Source organism: Cottoperca gobio, chromosome 13 (genome assembly GCF_900634415.1).
Source record: "Cottoperca gobio chromosome 13, fCotGob3.1, whole genome shotgun sequence".
Classification (NCBI taxonomy): domain Eukaryota; kingdom Metazoa; phylum Chordata; class Actinopteri; order Perciformes; family Bovichtidae; genus Cottoperca; species Cottoperca gobio.
In genome coordinates, this window is record NC_041367.1 from 12241771 (window position 1) to 12263760 (window position 21990).

At 41.8% G+C, this 21990-nt stretch overlaps 1 protein-coding gene across 2 annotated transcripts in view; it reads right to left on the minus strand.

Annotated features, from left to right (window-relative positions):
• Positions 1-18122, minus strand: part of LOC115018214 (protein jagged-1) — a 41356-nt gene extending 23234 nt beyond the window's left edge. For both annotated transcript variants that reach the window (XM_029447105.1, XM_029447103.1), the window contains exons 1-2: positions 17387-18122; positions 12109-12432 (exon numbers count right to left, since the gene is read on the minus strand). In XM_029447105.1, the coding sequence (XP_029302965.1) occupies positions 12109-12432; positions 17387-17545 (483 nt within the window). In that variant the 5' untranslated portion in view covers positions 17546-18122. The remainder of the gene's footprint in view (positions 1-12108; positions 12433-17386) is intronic.
• Between the last annotated feature and the right edge of the window lie 3868 nt (positions 18123-21990).

Here is a 21990-nt window from a genome sequence, read left to right on the forward strand (position 1 = left end):
AAACGGATTACGAGAATTACCAACAATAAACTCTTCCTGACAACCTTTCCAAAACACACTCACAAGGACACCATAGAAATTTATTTTGCAACCACAAAGTCTGTGAGGTCATAGAGAGGCGGCCCTTAGAGGCCAGACGAAGACAAAGTGAACAGAGAGGAAAATCAAATCGCAAACATCCAAAGAAGAAGCTGATAAGATCACAGTCAACAATGAAGTCATCTTTTCTCGTTATGACTCAAACAACATCTCAGTGTTATTTGCGCCTTTAGTGGAGATATAATGGCCAAAGTGATGACAGCGGGGAAATGACATAATGGGAAAGTGTGTGTGTGTACTGTATGTATGTATGTATGTATGTATGTGTGTGTGTGTGTGTGTGTGTGTGTGTGTGTGTGTGTGTGTGTGTGTGTGTGTGTGTGTTTGTGTGTGTGTGTGTGTGTGTGTGTGTGTGTGGGAGGTGGAGGATTGGCCTGGCAAAGGACAATAGTCCCTCTCAAAACAGTGATAAGAATTTCTCAAGTATTATTATGTCTTCTTTCACATTTCAGAACAAAACTTTATTTTCTTCTACTCTGAGAAAGTACGATTTGGATCTCGCAATAAAAGAACAGCAGATTTGAGAGCGTGATAGAAGTCATGCTTATTAAGGTCCCTAATTAACATAATTAGATCATTTCTGACTTTGGCCGACATTCTTACGAAAACCGGATTAAGCCTTTAAATGTGAGGATGGCAGTGAGTCAATTAATGTCATCTTCTGGAAATGTTTCCGAAGCTGAATATATGTCTCACCCACCCCTTGATGTGTAACTTGACTGCATTGTTCATCAACACGTAACAATACAATTAATTTCTACACAAAATGACACACAGCTCCTGCTCTCAGGTGAACCACAGCGAGACAGACTTCTTCAGGTTTTGCATGATGACCATCACATTTGTTCTTTTACACTCCGTCCATTTGTACATTAAATATCGTTCTACTCTCTGAATAAATCTTACCAACCTGAATCATGATAGCCTTGCTAGAATCGGAGCACTCTTATTTCTGAATGTGTTTCATAGACCATTTTCGCAGAAGACCTTTCGACTCGTCACAGTGATAAAAGCACAGGTGGAACTAATAACATTAACGATGTGCTCTGCTCCAGCAGTTAATGCACCGCAATGCAGATATGTATGATTAGTTCATTAGTTACACCTATGTTTGACAAATCAACTAGTCTGCTGTGGAAAAATAGCCAAAATGACTTTAACTCCCTAAAAACAGTGGAAAGAGGACATTTGATTCAACTCTGGTCTGCATTTAAGCTTGTTTAATTATTTAATGGGGAAATAAATAGTCTAGTATACTTCCTGTTTAAACGCCGCACAGTCTCACTGTACTGCAGTTTATTTTAACTGTCCAAATATGAATGTTTACACAAAAAATATCAGATACATGTAGTCCGACAAGTGATCAGTTACATGTGTCAGCTTTGTACTGACAAGAACCCGACTGTAGCTGGACTAAGAAAATGTGAAAGCATATTTTTAGAGTGAGTATTTGATTTACTCTACATCCAAGAAATGCACTTATTGTCTGTTTCCTTTTCTCTACATCTAAACAGTTTTCACTCCTCTACAGAACAAATAATATTTCCAGTCTGATCTCACTCTGATAGTTGTCATTCGTGACATGTGCAGATCTAAGCCTGGCATGGCCGGAGAGAAAACTGGGATTTCCCAAAAAACAAGACATCAAACATCCAAAACAAGAGCATTAGTGCTGATGATTATCATCCCTCTCTTCAGGCTGTAGGCTGTCTGGTCGTCTCGCCCTGTCCCTTCGCCTCCAGCCTCACATCAGTCTAACAGCGGTAAATCTCAGGATGAGAGCAAGTAATTCGAACCACTGTGCAGACATTTGTGATTGTCTGTGAAATTCTATTTAATGAAGATTTATAAAAAATCAACCTTGGTTTCCAACCACTGCCTCCGTCACTCCTTCAGTTTCTCAACCTGACCCCTTACTCTCCCTCCCTCCCTCCCTCCCCCACCATCCCTCCATCGCTCCCTCTCAGACATGGGCAGGGTAGGATATCCCGACAAAGCCAGGCTGTAAAAACACAGCTCTACGACAGGAAGAACTCCCAGCCCTGAGAGAGGAATTTCCCTTCAGAGCTCACACACTAATACATACACACTTACACACACACACACAACCACGCACATGCAATTCAGACACACACAGGCATCCAATATTGCCCGGACGGGTTGCTAATCTTTATTTTTCCACATACAACGTTTCATTCAGCCCTGAAAATTCTTCTATGTACTACAATGGAGATTGTAGTTGTAAAATGTGTCATTTATCATTTTAGACGACAGGATTTGGTGCTTTAATCATTTAACATTATTGTGAGCTTTTAAGTTGATATGTTGAACTTGAAGACAGTTGCTCATCTACACACACGCAGTTAAGGAGCAATATTATAATTTATTTACAGTCATGTTTGTGTCTACCTGATGAATGTAAGTCCAATATTTATTCTCTTTTAACTCTGTTTTTGGTCCCGAGGGAAATACTGTATATATTCATCATACGTTTAACTAACCAATTTTGACCAATCTGATAATCTTTTACTGTCTTTTGCCAGTTTTGGCGGCTCCATAGCTAACCAAGAAGAACAATTCTTAAACATAATCAAAAAGCCACACATGGAGCGAGTGATACAGCGCATGATAACCGAGTGATACAGCGCATGCCATGTTTGATTCCAGCCACGTCTACACAGTCTACATAAGAATAAATCCTCACACTTCGCTCGTTTTACAGGTCCCAACTCATAAGCATCAAGTAAAGCTAAAAGTAAAGTAAACAAATGCACTTAAACATATAAAGCATCAGTGCAGTCAGACAGCACAATGTACGTACCCACAAACACAAACAAGCAGGAGACTAATCGACTATTAAACATTCGGTGTGTAGCTGATGGAGAACATTTAATTAACTGCAAACGCTTCACACAACTTTTAATATTCATAATCTGCAGATGAACATTTGCTGTTTTCATACACCTGCCAACTCTCACCCTTAGCATCAGAAAGCACAAGTAATTACAGACTCGGACATTTACAAACACAAAAGACAGCTCAAACAAACATGCAAGCGGTTGTCATGGAAGCAGCTGTGCTTGAGCGCGATTGGATGGCTGACGCCTCACCTGCGCCGCAAATTATAGTGGAGGTAACCACAGTAACAAAGCCATTACTATTCCAGTGGCAAAGCTCATACAGTAGATATGGAAGTATATGTTGTCAGGTTCATGCTATTTATGTTAGAGTGTAAAGAAAACTGCAAAAAGCTTTAAAGATAATATATTTCAGAAGAATAAAATAAAATGTGATCTGGACACAGACTCATACTTAAAGCAGCTTCAAGTCAAACATGGTTATTTGTGTTATTGATTAAGTCATTGCTTACAATAACAAAGCACAACAAACGAATCTCTTTGGATGAAGGAGTGTCCAGTGCACAGGAGAGCGAGAGAGACGTGACGTTAGGGTGGATCATTTGTGAAAGTCTCTGTTGGATATTATCCAATGCTGGCCACCTCCCTGCCCTCGGGTGGGAACACACACACACACACACACACACACACACACACACACACACACACACACACACACACACACACACACGATGTGGAATTAGACCCCTGGTGTGCAGCGGTCCACCCCACCCTGCTCCCATGACCCCGTCCCTATAATTCAATGTCTTTGTTCTCGCATTCTCATCGTCTCTTGTGTATTTCTTTCATTCTGGACATAATTATAAGCAGTCTATATTTTACCCCTCCTCGACCTCACTCACTTTCTATTCACGCACCGTCTTCCTCTTCATCCTCATCATCTAGTTAATTACTCATTCAGTAAAATGTCCCCTGTGACAGATATATTATTATAAATGATTATTATTAGATTTTGATGCAACAAAGTGTAAGCAGTATTTTACTGTGGTAGCTGGTCGAGGTGGATCTAGTTTGAACTAATTTAAATACAGTTAGCTGCTTTAGTCCCGACCTAGGGGGCCTAAGTTTGTTTTGAGACTTTACTCTCATCTATGTGATCTAATATTGTGACATCTTCGAGCCTTGAACAGTTATTTAAATATGACCTTAACTGCGTGGTTATTATTGTAACCATGCAATGAGGATCCCTTTACCTTAACAAAGTACTTGTCTCAACCCAAACCAAATCCTAATCGTAGCATTTGTCAGAAAATTGTCAGAGAGCGCTTCCATGTTTGGTCTTTAAGGGCACGGACAAATGACATATTGTATTTTATTTATAAGACCTGCTTCTTTGTAAGAGATTACTAACCAACATGGTTAAGTACCACTAGTTAGTTGGTAACTACAGCTGTAAGATAAATGTAGTGGAGCACCACAATATTTACCCTCTGAATGTAGTTGAGAAGAAGTAGAATAAAATGGAAATAGTTAAAGTACCTCAAAATTGTACATAAATACAGTACCTGAGTTACTTTCCACCCCTGTCTGTCCGTCTGTGTGTTTGACAGTCACATTGCTGCAGGGTTAATTCAATTAAACTAAACTATGCAGCTGCTGCAACGCTGTGGAACATCAGAGCCTCTTGACATGACGTGCCCTCACCCTTCACGTCCCATCATCTCTCCCCTCCTTTACCTCCTGCGGGGTATGACTCTCTCACCAGGGTGAGTAAGACGTTACAACACACACACCTCCCTGTCTACATCTACACCCCCACCCAAAACACCTGTGGCCCACACTGAGATCATCCACTGAACCCACCCAACTCTCACTTCCTTCTTTTCTACGTAGTCTCCCCTCCTCAACGCCTACATCAACTTTACCCTTTTGCTAATTTATCTCAACTCTTTCTACCACCCTCCACCCCTCCCTCACATCCCCCATCGCTGCCCAGACCGACTGCCCTTATCCCCTCTGAACCCCCCCCTCCTCCTCCTCCTCCTCCTCCTTCCGCAGGAAATTACCTTGTCTGGAGGCTTCACATCCACGGCTGCACTTTCAGAGAGGCATTATGAGTGAGAAAATAGTCTGGGAGTGGTGTGTGTCTGCACAGAATAGTGTGTGGGCTCAGATTTCTAAAGTCTTGGTAAAGAAAGTGCCACACATATAGAGAAACATTAGGAAAATTACCAGTGGGTCAAAACAGGAATCTTACATTTAAGGGATCTATATAAACACAGTCATATGGTTACGTTTGTCTATCTATCTATCTATCTATCTATCTATCTATCTATCTATCTATCTATCTACTATCTATCTATCTATCTATCTATCTATCTAAAACGAAAAAAATGTCACTACTTAAAATCCCTGAAATCCAAACCTGATACAACACGTCTGCTATAAAAAGGTGGCACATCGATGGATAGATGGATGGGTGGATGGACAGACCCATAAGACAGAGAGAAATGAGCACACAACTTCATAATGTGATGAAGACAAACTGTTAGTTAAACAGTAAGTAAGGACAATGGTGTATCTCAGTGGACGGGATTGACAGACCGGCGGCATCATGGGACAGGGTTGTAATCGTTACTGAAGACTCTGGTCAGAATATGTTTCACAATGTAACAGCTCAAAAAATGTTTGTGGTTGCTCCTGTCAAGCTTAAGGCAACACAAAAAACCGCGGAGAGAAGAGGGAGGATTTATGGCAGCTATACTATATCTCTGCCTGCTCTGTGTAATCCACCGGGACGGGATGTGGCTGAACATAACTGGAGGGCAGTGTCAGAGAGAACAAAAAGTTTACAGAGACAGAGATAGAGGGGGAGGGGGAGGGGGGGTATGTGGGAGATGATGGAGGTGAGTGCGAGGAGATATGACAAGAAAAGAAAGAGATCGATGGTGAAGACGGAAAGTCTGTAATTACACCTGTGTAGCTTTTTAAACGATTGTATACGTGCAATCTGCACTCAATGACGCACAATGACACCCAGAGACGGTAGTTTCACTGCGAACATGTAGATCAAGGTTTCTTCGCCTTTTTCTCTTCCAATAAAGAGACTCCATACCCTCAAACCAATTTGCACACAAATGAAATCATTAAAACGCGCTTCCCTTGAGACGTTTACCCCCAAGTTATTAACTTATCTCTAAAAAACACAAGCTCCAGATCCCAATGGAATTAACCCTTTTTCTTGTTTTGTCTGTGTGTTGGCTGATGAACTCCTGATCTTTGTTTGTGTGTGTGTGTGTGTGTGTGTGTCTGTGTGTGTGTCTGTGAACAAGCCTGCAGGTTTGTGTGTACAAACGATGTGCACAACAGTATCAGCGTACATGCTGGTATGCAAGGCTGCGTATGAGAGTCAATTAGGGGACAAAAGAGAGGAGAGCACAAACGACAGGAGGAGAAAGAGTGAAAGAGAGACTCTGGAAAGAAAGAAAGCTCCAACTATTCTGCTCTCCTTTCGTTTCCCTTCACCGACTTCCCCCTATTCGGCTCCCACACAGCAGGAATGCACAGGTTACAGCCGTGTGTGTGTGCGTGTGTGTGTGCGTGTGTGTGTGTGTGTGTGTGTGTGTGCGTGTGTGTGTGTGTGTGTGTGTGTCGATATGATGGTATAAAGAGTCGCTTCTGATCTGTTTCAGTGGTGGAAAGTAACTAAATACATTTACTCAAGCTCTGTAATGAACTGAAATATTCAATATAGAGCTTATGATTTGTATTACCTTATTAAAGAATGTTTAATTGTTTAATTGTGTGTCCTGTCTGTGATGCAATCAAATATTTCTTACAGTGATTCAGAGTTTTTTTAGAATATTTTAGATGATTAACAGGATAATATCATGAATCGTAATTATTCTGGAGAGGATAACTGTTACATGAAATCTTCATGAGATCTACCCTCTAAACATCTCAGATTATCTCATTTAAATAATAATTGTATCCATCCATCGTCTACCGCTTATCCGGGGTCGGCAATTATTTTAGATTTTTATAAAAAAGCAAAAAATACGATATACATTTGTGTAACAGAATTTAATGTTTTTATCTCTTCCACATGTTTCTATTGTGACACTTTTGAGTGGGCTCGACCCCTCAGTGGAACAACTGGACTAAAGATCCGAACCATAAAAAGTCATTAAAAATCACTTCATCTAAACCGCCTACAGAAGTAAAATACTACTTACAGTATGCACTGATGCATGAGGATTAACAATCTCATCATAGGAGCCATTACACATTTGATACTTTAAGTATAAGTATAAGAGTATTTTTATTTTATTTACTTCTTCCACTTCTTACGTTTTAATTAGTTTGCTTCAGCTGTTCTGCGCATCAGTAAAGAAACACAGAGACAGTAGAATAACAGAAGATCAGACAGACTGATGGGAAGACTCACAGCAGCTCCGCTGGAACATATTTGCATGATGGCGGCACTTTGCATGTTGAACGACCTCTGCGTGAAGAAACTGAAGAGGAAGAGCTTTGTTCATCTACATGCAAGCGTAGATAACTTTAACTAAATTACAGGAAACACATTTTCTCTTTCACTCCCTCGAGCCATGTCGAGGTGTTCAGCTCTCTGCCTCGAACACGTCCTCCAACACACCAATGAAAATAATTTCATTTGTGGTATTCAAAGCATTCACAATGTATTATGTATTTTGAAGTACTTTACTTTTTGAGTATTTCCATTATTATATTCTCTATAAGTCTTTACTCCTTTATTTGACAGTTGCTTAAACATTAGGTCACCAGGACACTCAATATAAAATTGGCAAAGAACACACACACACACACACACACACACACACACACACACACACACACACACACACACACACTGTGTGTGTGAGCCTGATGTGAGTCTTTCCCATGTCAGCTTTAGCCTCTGGCAGTGATCCTCACCATGAATGAGTTTTAACACCTGACATGAGAATTATAAACGGGGACTTCACTCCATTCATTTCACTTTAACAGTATAGCACCTATCATATTGTCATTTGTCACTGGTCATTTTAACAAAAGAACCAGACCCTGATGAACTGCTTCTCAGTGACAAAAGGTCAGGAAACATTAGATTAAGTTGACACATAACAGGTAAGCGGGGGTCTTGTGCTGAATCTATACATATAGAGGAATAAGCACCATCTGGTCACTAGGTTTGCACTGCGCACCTGCACCATCTCCGTAGCTTTTCATTCACCGTCCTGATTCATTCACTGACTTGTTCCCACTTCTGTCACATAAACAGATTCATCAGGAACAAATTGAGCGCTCTCGCTCTCTGCAGTTCGCTCTGTTTTCCCGCGTCATCCAAACAGATTCAACAGTGAAGCCACCGACAGAGACGGCTTAAAGAAATGACCTCGCATTTATGAAGTCTTTGAACTTTTCCCGTCTCAGTGGAGGCACCGCAGCTAAAACATCCCAGACCGCTGAGTGTCTGTGATTCTTTCACTGAGGTCAAACTTAAGTCACGTCCCTCAGACTGTCTGTAAGATTACTGGTGACCAGGAGGTTACGCAAAATCTAAACGAGGCAAACAGCATATCACATCCTCTTTCGTTGTAGTTTTCATATGAATTCATGAACAGGTATCACAAATGAGACAACATTTGATAACAATTAGAACGATCGATGCTGCTCAAATGTCTGCGTGTTAAGTGTGGAGCTAGAGCTGGGAGGTGCTTAGCTTAGCTTAGCATAAAGACAGGCTACTGGATCCAACTGGATGGTAAAAAGTGAGACATCAGTTCATGGTGAGAGCTTTAACCAGAGCAATCAGCACAGATTTACAGCAGCCTAACAGGGATGACCCTCCCCCCCTGCAATCTTATTAGCATTAGCCAATACAATACCATTTTGCTCACATTCATAAGCAAATACAGACACATAAAGTGACTGCACACATTTCCCTGAAGAGAATAGTGGGAGAAAGCAGGGGAAAAAACATATGAGGGAGGGAGGGTAGAAAGAGCTCACCTTTCCTCATAATGACTACGCTCACCTGTTCATCCCCTCACCTGGGGCAGGGGGATCACTCCCTCCCTCCCTCCACCACCTCCCAGAGATGGTCAGATAACGCTGCGGGTCCCAGACAATACAAGAAGTGCGCGTGCGCGTGTGTGGCCTCAAATTCCCAGGCAAAACAGAATAGTTTTCCTTCTTACGTTCTCTCATTAATTTACTAATATAAACAATCAATCAATCTCTCTCTCTCTCTCTCTCTCTCTCTCTCTCTCTCTCTCTCTCTCTCTCTCTCTCTCTCTCTCTCTCTCTCTCTCTCTCTCTCTCTCTCTCTCTCTCTCTCTCTCTCTCTCTCTCTCTCTCTCTCTCTCTCTCTCTCTCAGCAGCCCAGCCCTGAAACTGATCCAGGTAGGCTTTCTGACGGAGAACTTTCTCACACTCCTATACCTGCCAATCACACACCTCCCCGACATACAGGAGAAAAGGTGTGACACATACACACGCAGTATGCATACAGCACACACATTGAAGCGCACAGAAAAATCACACTGTACACAGATAAGAGAAGATAATTGGCTCTGGGACAGAGAGTCTCACAGGTATATAGACTGATACTAATCAAGAAGAAGAAACCTAAGCCAAACGTATGTTACATTCTTGTGTGTGCGTGTGCGTGTGTGCGTGTGTGTGTGTGCGCTCAGGTCAGCGTGGATACATTAGGAGTGTGTGTGTGTGTGTGTCACGCTCTGTGCGTATCTGAAGCTTCAAATAGATTTTGTGCGATATTAGAAACATTATTACAACACAATATGATAGGATTTATAGCCACAAGGTCTTTTGTTGCCTTTTCTGTTATACTTTCATTATGTGAAAGAAGTCAACCATGCTGAGAGCGATCAAAGGCTAAAAGAAAGTAAGAGAGAAAAGACTGCAGGAGGAAAACAGCAAACAAAGCCTCTGCAATCCCCAGAGAAATTGTGGCTCACTCCTTCGTGTCCTTGCCAAGTCGCTTTAAAAGGGATTTCCTCAAACGTTTTATTGATAAAAAATTATTAATACTGAAATGAAGCGTCCAGGAAAAAGGCGACTCATGGGTGATGATGGACTGATGGATTCTTAGACTCTAAGAGTTCTGCTGTTACTGCTTTTCACTTTCAGGACTCAAAGCAAACAAATGAAAGTGTAGAAATGATATGATATACATATTAAGGCTGCAACTAATTTGTATTACACTTTACACTTTAAATTGCATGTTTTGTCCGATCAAAAAACCCAGAGGTTAAATTTAGTATCATTAAAAACCACCAAATATTAATATTGGAGAGGCTATAACTTTTTTTTTTGTGTCTAAAATGTACTTAAAAGGATTATCAAAATAGATATTGACTAATGGTTTCAATTCTGAATAAATATATATATATACATAGATAACAGTATAGAACAACCAGGGGTGGATTAATACACCGGCTGGATTAGGCTGCAGTCTGGATTGGACCGTGAAATAATATGCCACTGCTACTGAACAGCATAGCGGCAGAATTTCAGAAAGAACATATGATCGTGGAGCATGAAACCCAAAAGCACAACGGCTGAGAGAACACCATAAGGAAGATCTATTACAGAAAGTCCCTAAATTGACTGGGTATTTCAAGGCTTATAGTCAAATGTGTGTGTGTGTGCCAGTGCATACACCCTGAGAGTGTAATATTCCTAGCACGCTTTTACATATGGCACTATATTACTTTTTTCTGGTAAAGCATGCTGAGTAAGGTGGGGTGGGGGGGTGGGGGGGAACACAAAGAGTAGCCTAGGAGCCTCGGACCACTAAGAACAATGCATGGTTAACAGAAATAATCCATTATACGCGTTAACAAAATAACTTTGTTTGGTGAAGAGACCAGATGAAGAACTTCTTTGTCCCCACCTACTTCCTGCTTACTTATGCTTGTGTTTTATTGGGGGGGGGGGGGGGGGGGGGGGGCAGGGCTGGAGGAGGAAAGAGAATGGTGGATTGAATAATCGATAGCTCCCTCTTGGCCACACTCGTTGTTGCTAATGGAAGATTAATTGGTTTGCTATTTAATGAGGACACAAGATGTAGCAGACAGCAGCCCGTTGTTTAATCGAGACGCAGATTGTTAGATACGCCCCGAAGGAAGCAACGAAAACACCGAAAGTTTTTCACTTGAGTGCAGAAAGTTCAGGATGGATGGTGGAAAGGTGGCAGGAAGAGGACAGAAGTCAGGGAACATGCTATATAGCACACTACAAAATTATAATGTTGTGGAGTGATTTAATTTATCATCAATTTATGTAACCATATTATGGGATTTGGTTTTGAAATACTGTGAATCCAGGAAAATGTTTAGCTAGGTGGTAGGGCAAACTTTTGAAGATTTGAAGATGTGAAATTGCTCTTTGCGCTGAATGCTAACATCACAAGCAATGCTAACATGTTTATGCTAACAGGTATGATTTGTATGATGTCCACCATTTTAGTTTAGCGTGTTGTAAACATGTGTTAATTAACACTAAATACAAAGTACAGGTGCAACTGTCTTTAGTTTTGCTGGTATTTGGTCATAAACCTTTGGGCACATTCATTGAGTTACAAACTATTGGACTAAACAATAGCTCATTAATTATGTGCTGATTACTGTGTGAAATAGCGCCTCTGTTTTCTCCTCATTAGAATTAATGTTTTTATTTCATCAAGTCATTTGTGTTTAAGGCAAGTGGGCCCCCCTGTGCTTTAATATGATTAACAATCACTAAAAAAAAATTTTTCTACAAGAATGATTTCTGAAATTTGACTTTCTAATTCAAACCAATGTGATGGACATTAACTAGCCAATTTAACAGGGGGATATTTTGCTTACCTAAACAGATATAGTGATAAATTATATACTTATTTAAAATAGGAGTTCTTGTTATTTTGTTTCTTTTGGTTTTTTTCAGGCCATTCAGTATTTTCACCCGTACACAGAGAAGGGAAGAAAAGGTGTAAAATCATGTGAGTCTGAACTCGTCATTGTTATTCCACTCTCGCTCAGATTGAGTGTATTGTTGTACTTGAAGCTTAGCCTGTTCCCTTGGTAACCATACTGATAACCAGCACTGCCGGTGTACTTACTGGCCACGCGTATTTGAAGGGAATGACAATGTGCCCATTAGTCCCATCCTCCCCTCCTCCGTCGTGTCCTCGGCGGAGGAGCGACTGGGAGTTTCCACCCAGGATCCCTGTGCTGCCCGACCCGAAGGTGCAGGTTCCAGTTGGGATGACCCGGGCCTGGTACTCCTTGAGGCAGGCTTTGAAGAAAGTGTCACATTGGTCCCTGGCAGAGCAGCGCTGCCCCCCACTGCCCTGGAGGTCGCAGCAGTCTCCGGTCTGCAGAAGTCCGAGGGGGTTCTGGAAGTAATAGATCTGAAGTTCGAACATCCCGACTGCACACACAGCCTGAGTCCAGAGAGAGGAGGAGGGTGGAGCAGAGAGGAAAGGGAGGAGAGAGTTATGTTATTATCTGTTATTAAACAAACGCAGTGTAAGCAAAGACACACAATTAGAGTATGCAATGTCTCACTCATCTGTAATGATGCAACATCACCAAAAGAAAAATGGCCTAAAAAGGTTTACCTCGATGGTGGAGGAAGCAGAGGTTGTGGCTAACTGTGGCAACGTTAAAAAGCATTTCAGAAGGAAATGAGTCGAATAGAAGCTAATTCTAAAGTGGACGGGATTTTAGATTACTGAAGTCTCTGTAGGGCAAAAAAGCTTTAAAGGAATTGTGCAACATTTTGGGAAATATGCTTAATGTTTGTTTTTTTGCCGAGCGTTAGATGTGAAGTTGTGACTTTCTCCAGAGATTACAGAAAAATCAGCAGGCAAAACATATTCTGGCACATAAACCCCTGAAGCTACAGCATATTGTCGTTTTCACACTTCTGTTTTTGTATGGATTAAACAAACAAGGTTGAGGCCTAACACGTTTCCCCTGTTTCCAGACTTTATGCTAAGCTAAGCTAACCGTCTCCTGCCTATAGCTTCATATTTACCGTACACACATGAGAGCGGTGTCAATCTTCACATCTACCACTTGACAAGAATACAAATAAGTCCATTTCCCCAAAATGTCAAACTATTCCTCTAACTTTGGCGTTATATATCATTCATGGAGGCTGTGAGGACGGGTATAGTGTCAGATGCAACAATAGAGGCACTGCAGTGCTCATCAAAAATAATTGATAACCACTCTAAGGACACGCAAACCATCCATATTTGCAGTGGTCTCTTGCATCAGCCAGGAAACTAAATCCAAATTCTTGGCCCCAAAACAGCAAAATTATTAATGACAGATGCAAGGCAGCAGAAACTGAGAACAGAACCAGAATCCCTTCACATACCGTCGATCACTTTTGCTCAATTTAGACTTCTCATCCTTCAAAAGGGAAGATAGAAACATCACAACTAGATCCCTTTATCATCTGTTTATCAGTATGTAACAAGACAACAGTCATCAGACAGCAAGTGTGAGAGAAGACAAAAATAAAATGAGGACATAACTTTGATTCCCACAACCTTTGACCCTGACCTTCAATAAAGGAAAAATAACTTTCCCATCCAAATCGTGCAGAGATCCTGCAACACTCGTGCCATTTAATCCTGTTTATCTCTCAACGTCCTTGTCTTTCTTTCTTTTGTCCACCATCGTGTCACCACCACTCCCTTCTTATTTCTCACTCTCGCTCCCCAGGGGACGACGACACTGAGGGGCCTCCTCCTCCCTTCTTTCTCTATCTGGGAACAAGCTGTAATGCTCCTGTCATTTCTCTTTCTGTGCTTATCAACTCTTTTCTGCATTGTTGCCATGCTCCTTTTTATCTGCCTCCTTTTCTTTTATCTGTGTTCCGTCTCTGTTTAAATATGGGTGGAGGAGACACACACACACACACACACACACACACACACACACACACACACACACACACACACACAGAGTTAACAAGACCCCCAGGGAGTCTCAGAGCACCGGGGTCAGGTATGTGCGTGCATGCGTGTGTGTGTGTGTGTGTGTGTGTGTGTGTGTGTGTGTGTGTGTGTGTGTGTGTGTGTGTGTGTGTGCCTCCCCTGTCTCTCTGTATGTCACTGTAGCAGAATGAAACAACGGTTTTGGTTTATTCCAACAACTGCAAACACACAAAAAATCCGCTGTTATCTCAGTTTGTCATGAAACCTCCACTGATGAATAAATCTGAATAATTCACAGCCCTTTTTGGCATTCTTGCATAAACATTGAACTTAATTATTGCTCATTAGGTCCAAGAATCGGAGTTGTGCATCCCCAGCGGTGTTGTGCACTTCATCATGGACTGAAATCACTGCGACCAACAAGCTCTCATGTGTCCGCTGGCCGACACTGAGCCAGAATCTCAGTCGCCCCATTGTGTTTGGTTTGCGTGTCCCTCTCCTGCCCCTGTCCCTGAGCTGAGAGGGGGCGAGGGGGTGAGGTGGGAGGGGTCAGGGGGATAAAGGGTAGGAGGAGGGTGAACTGGTCTACATCAAAAGGCTTGTGGAGATACAGTGGCGCTCATCACTCTACATCCTCCTTTCTTCCTCTCCTCCTCTCCTGCCCGAGCCATTCCCTGCATACCAGCATTTCAGCGCTCAGTCAGCGAGAGAAAGGGGGGGGAGAGAGATACAAACAGGGAGACAGAGACAGAGAGACAGAGACAGAGAGATACAAACAGAGAGAGAGAGAGAGAGAGAGAGAGAGAGAGAGAGAGAGAGACAGATACAAACAGAGAGAGAGAGACACACAGAGAGAGAGAGAGAGAGAGAGAGAGAGAGAGAGAGAGAGACAGAGACAGAGAGAGAGAGAGAGAGAGAGAGAGAGAGAGAGAGAGAGAGAGAGAGAGACAGAGACAGAGAGAGAGAGAGAGAGAGAGAGAGAGAGACAGAGATACTAACAGGGAGTGAAAGAGGGAGAGAGAGAGACAGAGAGACAGAGAGACAGAGATACTAACAGGGAGCGAAAGAGGGAGAGAGAGAGAGAGAGAGACTCGGCTGAGGCTCAGACAGTCTCTGCAGGAGTGCTTGGGGCAGTTAAAGGATCACTACACACAATACTCCGTCTAAAGATCTTCAGGGTTCAGTAACTGAACTCTTTAACTGTGAAAGGCAGGTGGGACCGTTATAAAGAAGTGCAGCAATGTGAACAAGAGCACAGGCTTTAAAGGAAAACTTAAAAACCCAATATATAAATAAATAATTAAATGAAATGAAAAGTAAATGTTACGTCTGATCAATATGTTTCAAATATCAAATCTTTCAAATATGACCGGGTTAATCAACAGACCTGGCTGTGAACAGTTTAATTGAGGGTTTTGTTGTGCCTAAATATCACATATAATTATATCGAAAAGACATTATTGCTTTCCAATATAATTTGTTGTGGCGCTTCAAATGCCAATTTAAAGGTGAAACACTCAATACATTTCTTATTTTTAATAATTATTATTAAAAAATGTCTTAATCAATAATTAATCAATTAATTAACTTTGAGAAGATTGCAGTAATCAGCCTCTCAAAAATGAAGACTTCCTGTTTTTCTTTGTCTTATAGGATAGTAAACTGAATATCTTTGGGTTAAGAATGATTGTCCAGACAAAACACCTGCTTTTAAAAGTCACCTTTGACTCTGGGAAATTGTGTCAGAATTAAGTATTTTCTATAATACTATAAAGCATTTGGTAGATTAATTGATGATGAAAGTATTTGTTAATTGCAGCGCTGCACTATTGAGCTTCAGTCCGTATCTCAAGACCTCAGCAGATCACACTGTATCTGGAGGAATCTGTTGAACTCTGGTTAGAAGGACAGATTATTTTCTTTCGTTTTTGGGTGCACTTTCCCTTTAAAACCAAAATTGACTTTCAAATGATTTCTTCAGAAAATTAGTGTGGATTTTCTTTAGTATAATCATTTGCTTATTTAACCTTTTGAATCTGGTAAACTGAAAAGCTGAAACTCATGTTATAGTGCTCAAACTATATACTGCAGATAATAACACTGGACACCAGACAGCATGCACTGACCGCTGGAGAGTCAATAAGCTTCACTATGAATCGTTCTATTCTGAGCAGGATGTCCTCATGCACACGGTCTCCTGTCTTCTGCATTAATTTAAAAAAAAGGTCCCCAGCAGCAGCAGAGGATCCAGAGTGTGTGTTTCTCACTGCAGTGCAGTCAGAGAATGGAGGGAGTGGAGTGTGTTGTTCTTCAGCTGTGAAGAGGTTGCAGAGGTGCAGAGCGAGAGACACGCAGAGCTGCCCGAACATTCAACGTTCACACGCCCCGGAGTTTATTCTGCTGAGGCCCCGGGCTCCACACACACCCAAGACACAGATGCTGGATGTGAGCTCCGTGTTTAGAGAAAACATGCACACACACACACACACACACACACACACACACACACACACACACACACACACACACACACACACACACACACATGCACACTCTGGAGCACCTCTGGGCGTGTTCTTGCTACTGCTGAGTCCTGTCACACATCATAGGCATCCTCGAAAGGCAAAATAGGGAAAAACATTTTGTGGTTTTGCATCTTCAAGCCTAAAAATATGTTGGCACAAAATCCAAAGCTGTTAATGCAGCCAAAAATAACTACGCTCATATCTCTAAAGCACTATAAAAGAAAGTCTCCATTCATGCAACCATGAGATAAAGACAGAGGGGATATGAAACAGAAATTGGCTGAGAATTGTAAATCATGTTTTAAAAAATAAAGACAAAGCATCATCAGGCAAACGTGCCAACGATGGAGATGCAGAGAAATGCAGATGCTCCTTTATTAACCGCTGAATGAAGACTGGACGCTGAGCAGAGGGTGTGTGGTGTGTAATTACGGTGTTATTTATCCTCCATTATTTCATTTAGGAGCCATCACAGTCACTCAAAAAGAATTTAGGGTTTATTTACCACTAAAGTACTAAAGAATGAATGGCTATGTTTTACATTATACTACAGTTGTGTGTCAAACTCTTTGTTTGGTATACAAACAGTGGAATACATAACTTCTTTATAATGCTATTATATTCTTATGTCAACACATTTTTGCTGTGATGTTTAAATCCCGTGCTTCTAAACCAGGATTATAGTAGTTCTCTGTTGCGTGGGATAAGAGACACCAGCGGGCCGAAACAACAGGTGGGCACAGCGCCATGTAGGAGCAGAATGTGGGCAGCACAAAGACGGAAGGGACAGTGTGTGTGGACTCCATTTTTGACTGTTTTTACGCAGCTGTGATAAGAAATACAGGTTGAACTACAGTTAAAAGTCAGCTCCGGGGGGTTAAGTACATGCCGCCCAAAATAGCACTTAATCGGTGGCTTACCTGCGGTTGTATTGTGAGCGCGATGAGAAAAATCACAGTCCGCTGCAGGTGCAGGTGTCCCCGGAGTTGGTCGCTCCTCATGTCTGGCTTCCCAGTGATCTTTCCACTCCCGTTTTTGGGATCGAGCTGAGTTATCCTGTGCGCTCTTGTACTCCCCATCCCTGCGTCAGGGGGTTGGGGACCGTGCTGTGCGCTTTGGCGGTGCTGGTGTCCCCCTTCTCCTCCTCCCTCTCTGTGTCCGTCCGCCCAGCTCTCCTCCTCTCCGGTCTTAAACCCTGAAACTCCCGCAGAGCCACTTCATCGCGTCCAGGTCAGAGAAGCCATAACTCTGTCTCCGCTTGGATTTATCCCCCACCCACCGACACACAAATAAAACACCTGATCACCCCCTTGCCGCTGTGTACAGGAGGGTGGATTTCCACTGGGAATGGCACATGCATACAAACACCGACACGGCACATAAACACACTCCCCTCGCGCTGTATTCCTCCCACCACCTGCGTTAAGAGGCTTTAAAGGTTCAATCTGCCGGCTCACTTGATTTGACTCTCATCCCAATTAGCCCACACTCTCTCTCTCTCTTCTTCACGCCTGATCCACGCACAAAAAAACTAAAAACTAAACCTAATAACATCTATATGCATCGTACTTCGTGATGAGCGTGTGAAAGCGGGCACCGAAGTTGCGTCTCCAGCAGAATGATTTCACTTTGCGCTCTTCACATCTAACCGGCTGGTTGTTCATTTGTTAACCCGATACGAAGCCCGGCGGCGACAGAGAGAGAGAGAGAGAGAGAGAGAGAGAGAGAGAGAGAGAGAGAGAGAGAGAGAGGAGGGTGTGTCCTGAGGCAGGGAATATCCGTCTTTCAGCTCTTGTCCGGATGGTTCCCAGCGCGCTCCAATGCGCTCACCTCTCTCGCTCTCTCTCTCTCTCTCTCTCTCTCTCGCTCTCTCTCTCTGTCTGTCTGTCTCTCTCTCTCTCTCCACTTTGCCTTCCAACCAACACAAACTTTTTTTTTTTATCTAAGAAGCCTATGTCACATTTGCACATGGGATTATCCTAAATGCGTTTCAGTTCTACTCTGTGGGTTTTCTGTTTCCTCTCTACCTTTTGTGGGACCTCGCGGGTCCCTCTCCTCCAGTTTCAAACCTCGGCTGTCCCCTGACTGGCTTCAAAGCTCCGCCGTGCCAATTAACTGCTTTTCACAGTTTTGCGCAGGCTCGGGTGGCCTCTGAATAGGAAAGTTTCTATAGGCGTTTAAAACTGAAGCCCTTCATAAGCATTCTGCTACGGATGGTCACATTGCAGTTATTCACAAATATATATATATATATATAGCTAAGAAAATACACACAACTGTAGGCTTTGGAGTTTTGGTGTGCGCGTGGTCAGTGAACACGTGGCACAGGTGCCTGAACGCACCCAAACTGCACACTGATTTCTTATTGACTGTGATCTTTATACCCTAATTTATGATTAGACTTGTTCCAACAGCTGCCGACCTGCACTGTGCGTACATACCGCTGCTTAATGATGCCGCCGGCTGCACTACACACTAAGCGGCTGAGCGCATAAATATAAAAGAGAATTGTAGGGAGTAGGCTATAGGCATCTTTTGAATATTGGCACCAATCACATGGCATATTTTCCACATCTTACTTCCAGAATTTGTCTTGTTGGATCGAGATCTCCACACAATGTACCTTCTTCATCGGAGGAAATCTAATGAGATTCTGCCTCCCTCCTCCACGCGCTTGTTGCTCAAGAGCTTCCCTGACAACCGCTGGTGTTTCCGCGGCCTGGCGCTCTGCAGTGACCCCGGAGCAGAACAGAGGGCTCTTAAGAGGGGTGATTTGCATAGCGGGGCAGTGACCTCCAAACACGAGCTGAATTCTAACCAACCATCTGGAAACACGCAGATATCAGTGGGTCTACTCAAAGGCTGCTGTGTGAGGTTCACCTGAGGAAGAGTCCCAACTGATCTAGCGAAAACCTGCAACCTCAACTATGTGGTAGTTTTTACCTAAAGGGAAGTCTTGCTTGTTGTGTATTTGGCACCATCTACTGGCCACATGCATCCTTCTGGGCAGAATTTAAGACTTATTGATCACCGTCTACGTCTACATAATACATTCATACAATCAGCCAATGAAAGACCTACAAGATGGTTTTCCTTCTTTATTTTCAAAAGCAATCTTATGTTTTGAAATCTCCTGCTGAAAGAGGCTTCATTAAAAGTCAATGAGGAAGGTGTCCCTGAGGCGTAGTGGTGTAAAACAACATGTGTCCCAGGTTTGATTCTGACTGGGGACCTTTGATGCCTGCTCTGTTTTTTGCCCATTTCTACTCTGAAGTGTCAAATATTAAAAGAACAATCTTTTAAAAAGTGAACTCCTTTACGTAGTTTTATCTCAAGTAGCTTGAAGTTTGTAAAATCACTTTATGTATATATATTTTTCAGAATTACATATTTGGTATCCTCTCTTGAATAAAAACTGAGTGTTGTGTTGTTCCCACACAGCATGAGTTTGTATGACGACTGACCCACTCGCTGGTCTGTGCGGTTTAAGCGGTACGTATTAAAATCCTGCATTATAAATGTTACTTAAGTTAATAGTAAAAGTACTCAAAAATATGTCCTGTGACTGTTATACTTTTTCATACTAGATTACTCGTACATTAATGTAAAAGTAGACCGTTAATAAAACTACATCATTTCTTTTTTTAAATGATGCAGAATATTTTCTTTGAAACAATTCTGAAAATGAGAAATGTCGTCAAATAATCGATAAATCGATTATATCATCAAATAGTTTTACAAACTCTTCATATGTTTTGTCTGCAATAAAGAAAATGTAACTAAAGCCGTCAGATAAATATAGTTTAGTAAAATGTGCAATATTTCCCACAGATGTAGTGCAGTAGAAGCAGAAAGGTTGCATGAAAATAAAACAAGTACAAGTACCTAAAATGTGTCCTTACATACAGTACTTGGTTACATTCAACTGCACACGGCTTTAAAAGTGAACTATGACCAACAACGCACATGACACAAGTCCTTAAATGTCAAAGTGAACTCAAGGATGCAGATATGCACTGTCACAAGCTGATTTTTGATCTCACTCCCACGCCCAACGGATAAGCAGAAGTTGCCTTTCAGTGCCTGCAACTGTAAGATCTCTGTGTTGGTGAATGGGAAGGCACTAGGCATGTTGCCAAGAGCATGCCACACACACACACACGCACACGCACACGCACAGAGAGAGCTAAGGTCAGTGCTTTCTCAAGGCAAAATAAGGGAGTGTGGACAGGCTTGGGAAACTACAGAAGAATGTGCATTTCTGTGTATTGAGCTGACTTGAAGACAATTACTCAGGGCACAGTTTAAGTCCACGACAGGGAGGCCCTGTGTGCACCGGGCACAGTTGATAGTGCAAGTCTAAATTAAGCTTTTCAGGCCTAATTCACACATCACTCCGCCATGAATCCAGCCTTTGAGGGGAGGTGGCGGTCCTTATTGGCCTGTAATTAGTAGTTGTGACGGCCTTTGAGGATGTGCTGCAAAATGCACATCAGGCATTTACTAATTGACAAACAAACAATTGTATCTATTTGCATTCCTCAGATATTTGTTTAAACAGATTACTTAAAAGGAGGCTTCGACAACATAACCATAATTCTGAGGTACTTGCACTTTACTTCAATTTAATGCTACTTTATATTTGTACTACGTTAAAACAAAAAATACAGAATCTTTCTACTTCACTTTTATCTGACAGCTTTACTATACAGTAAATTTAACCACCCAAAAATATAAAATTGTTTTTAAATATTAATATAACACTTGCGTGGGCCATTCTGCCTGCATGAGAGCTTTTGATCATTTAAAATGTTATCATACTTTATGAAATGTATGCTTCAAATAAATATACTTTACATGTTTGCTTGGCCTAATGAATAAATCCATGACCAAAATCATGAGACAAGTAGCTCCAGCATTTACAATCAATCAGTTTCATGTTGTGGATCCTGAATTACTGTCGGGGTAAAAAGCCATTAAGCCTCAAAAACAGACGGATGAAGGAAATGCTTTAAAACAAAAAGACAACGGCCAGCCAGTTAATGGTGTAATCAAATTGAGATTACAAAAAGAAATAATCTGTCTCAATCGCATGAATGCCAAATTAAGATAAAACCATTTTGTTCAGGCATGTAGTGTGTACTTCAAAGCACAACTTGAATGAGACTACAATTTGGTTTGAATTACAAGCAGGAGGGATAAGATTTGTATGGAGGCTCATAATACTCTGAACAAAGTGATTCAAATGTAACTACATTCTAATAAATACAGTATTAATAGAAAATAGAATTTTTTCTGAGACTAAAGAATCTAATTTTATAGAAATTATCAAACTTGTGGTGTATGTGGGTGACCTTCAGATTGAGTCCAGCCAAGGACTTTGTTATCCGACATCAATGCCCTGCTCTCCATCCTTACATTTCTTTTTTAACTCCACTGCAGACTAATAAATGATAATTACCATAATCAATTTAGCCCTATAGGAGGATCTAAATTAGATCTCTCTGTAAATTTTGCTTGGAAT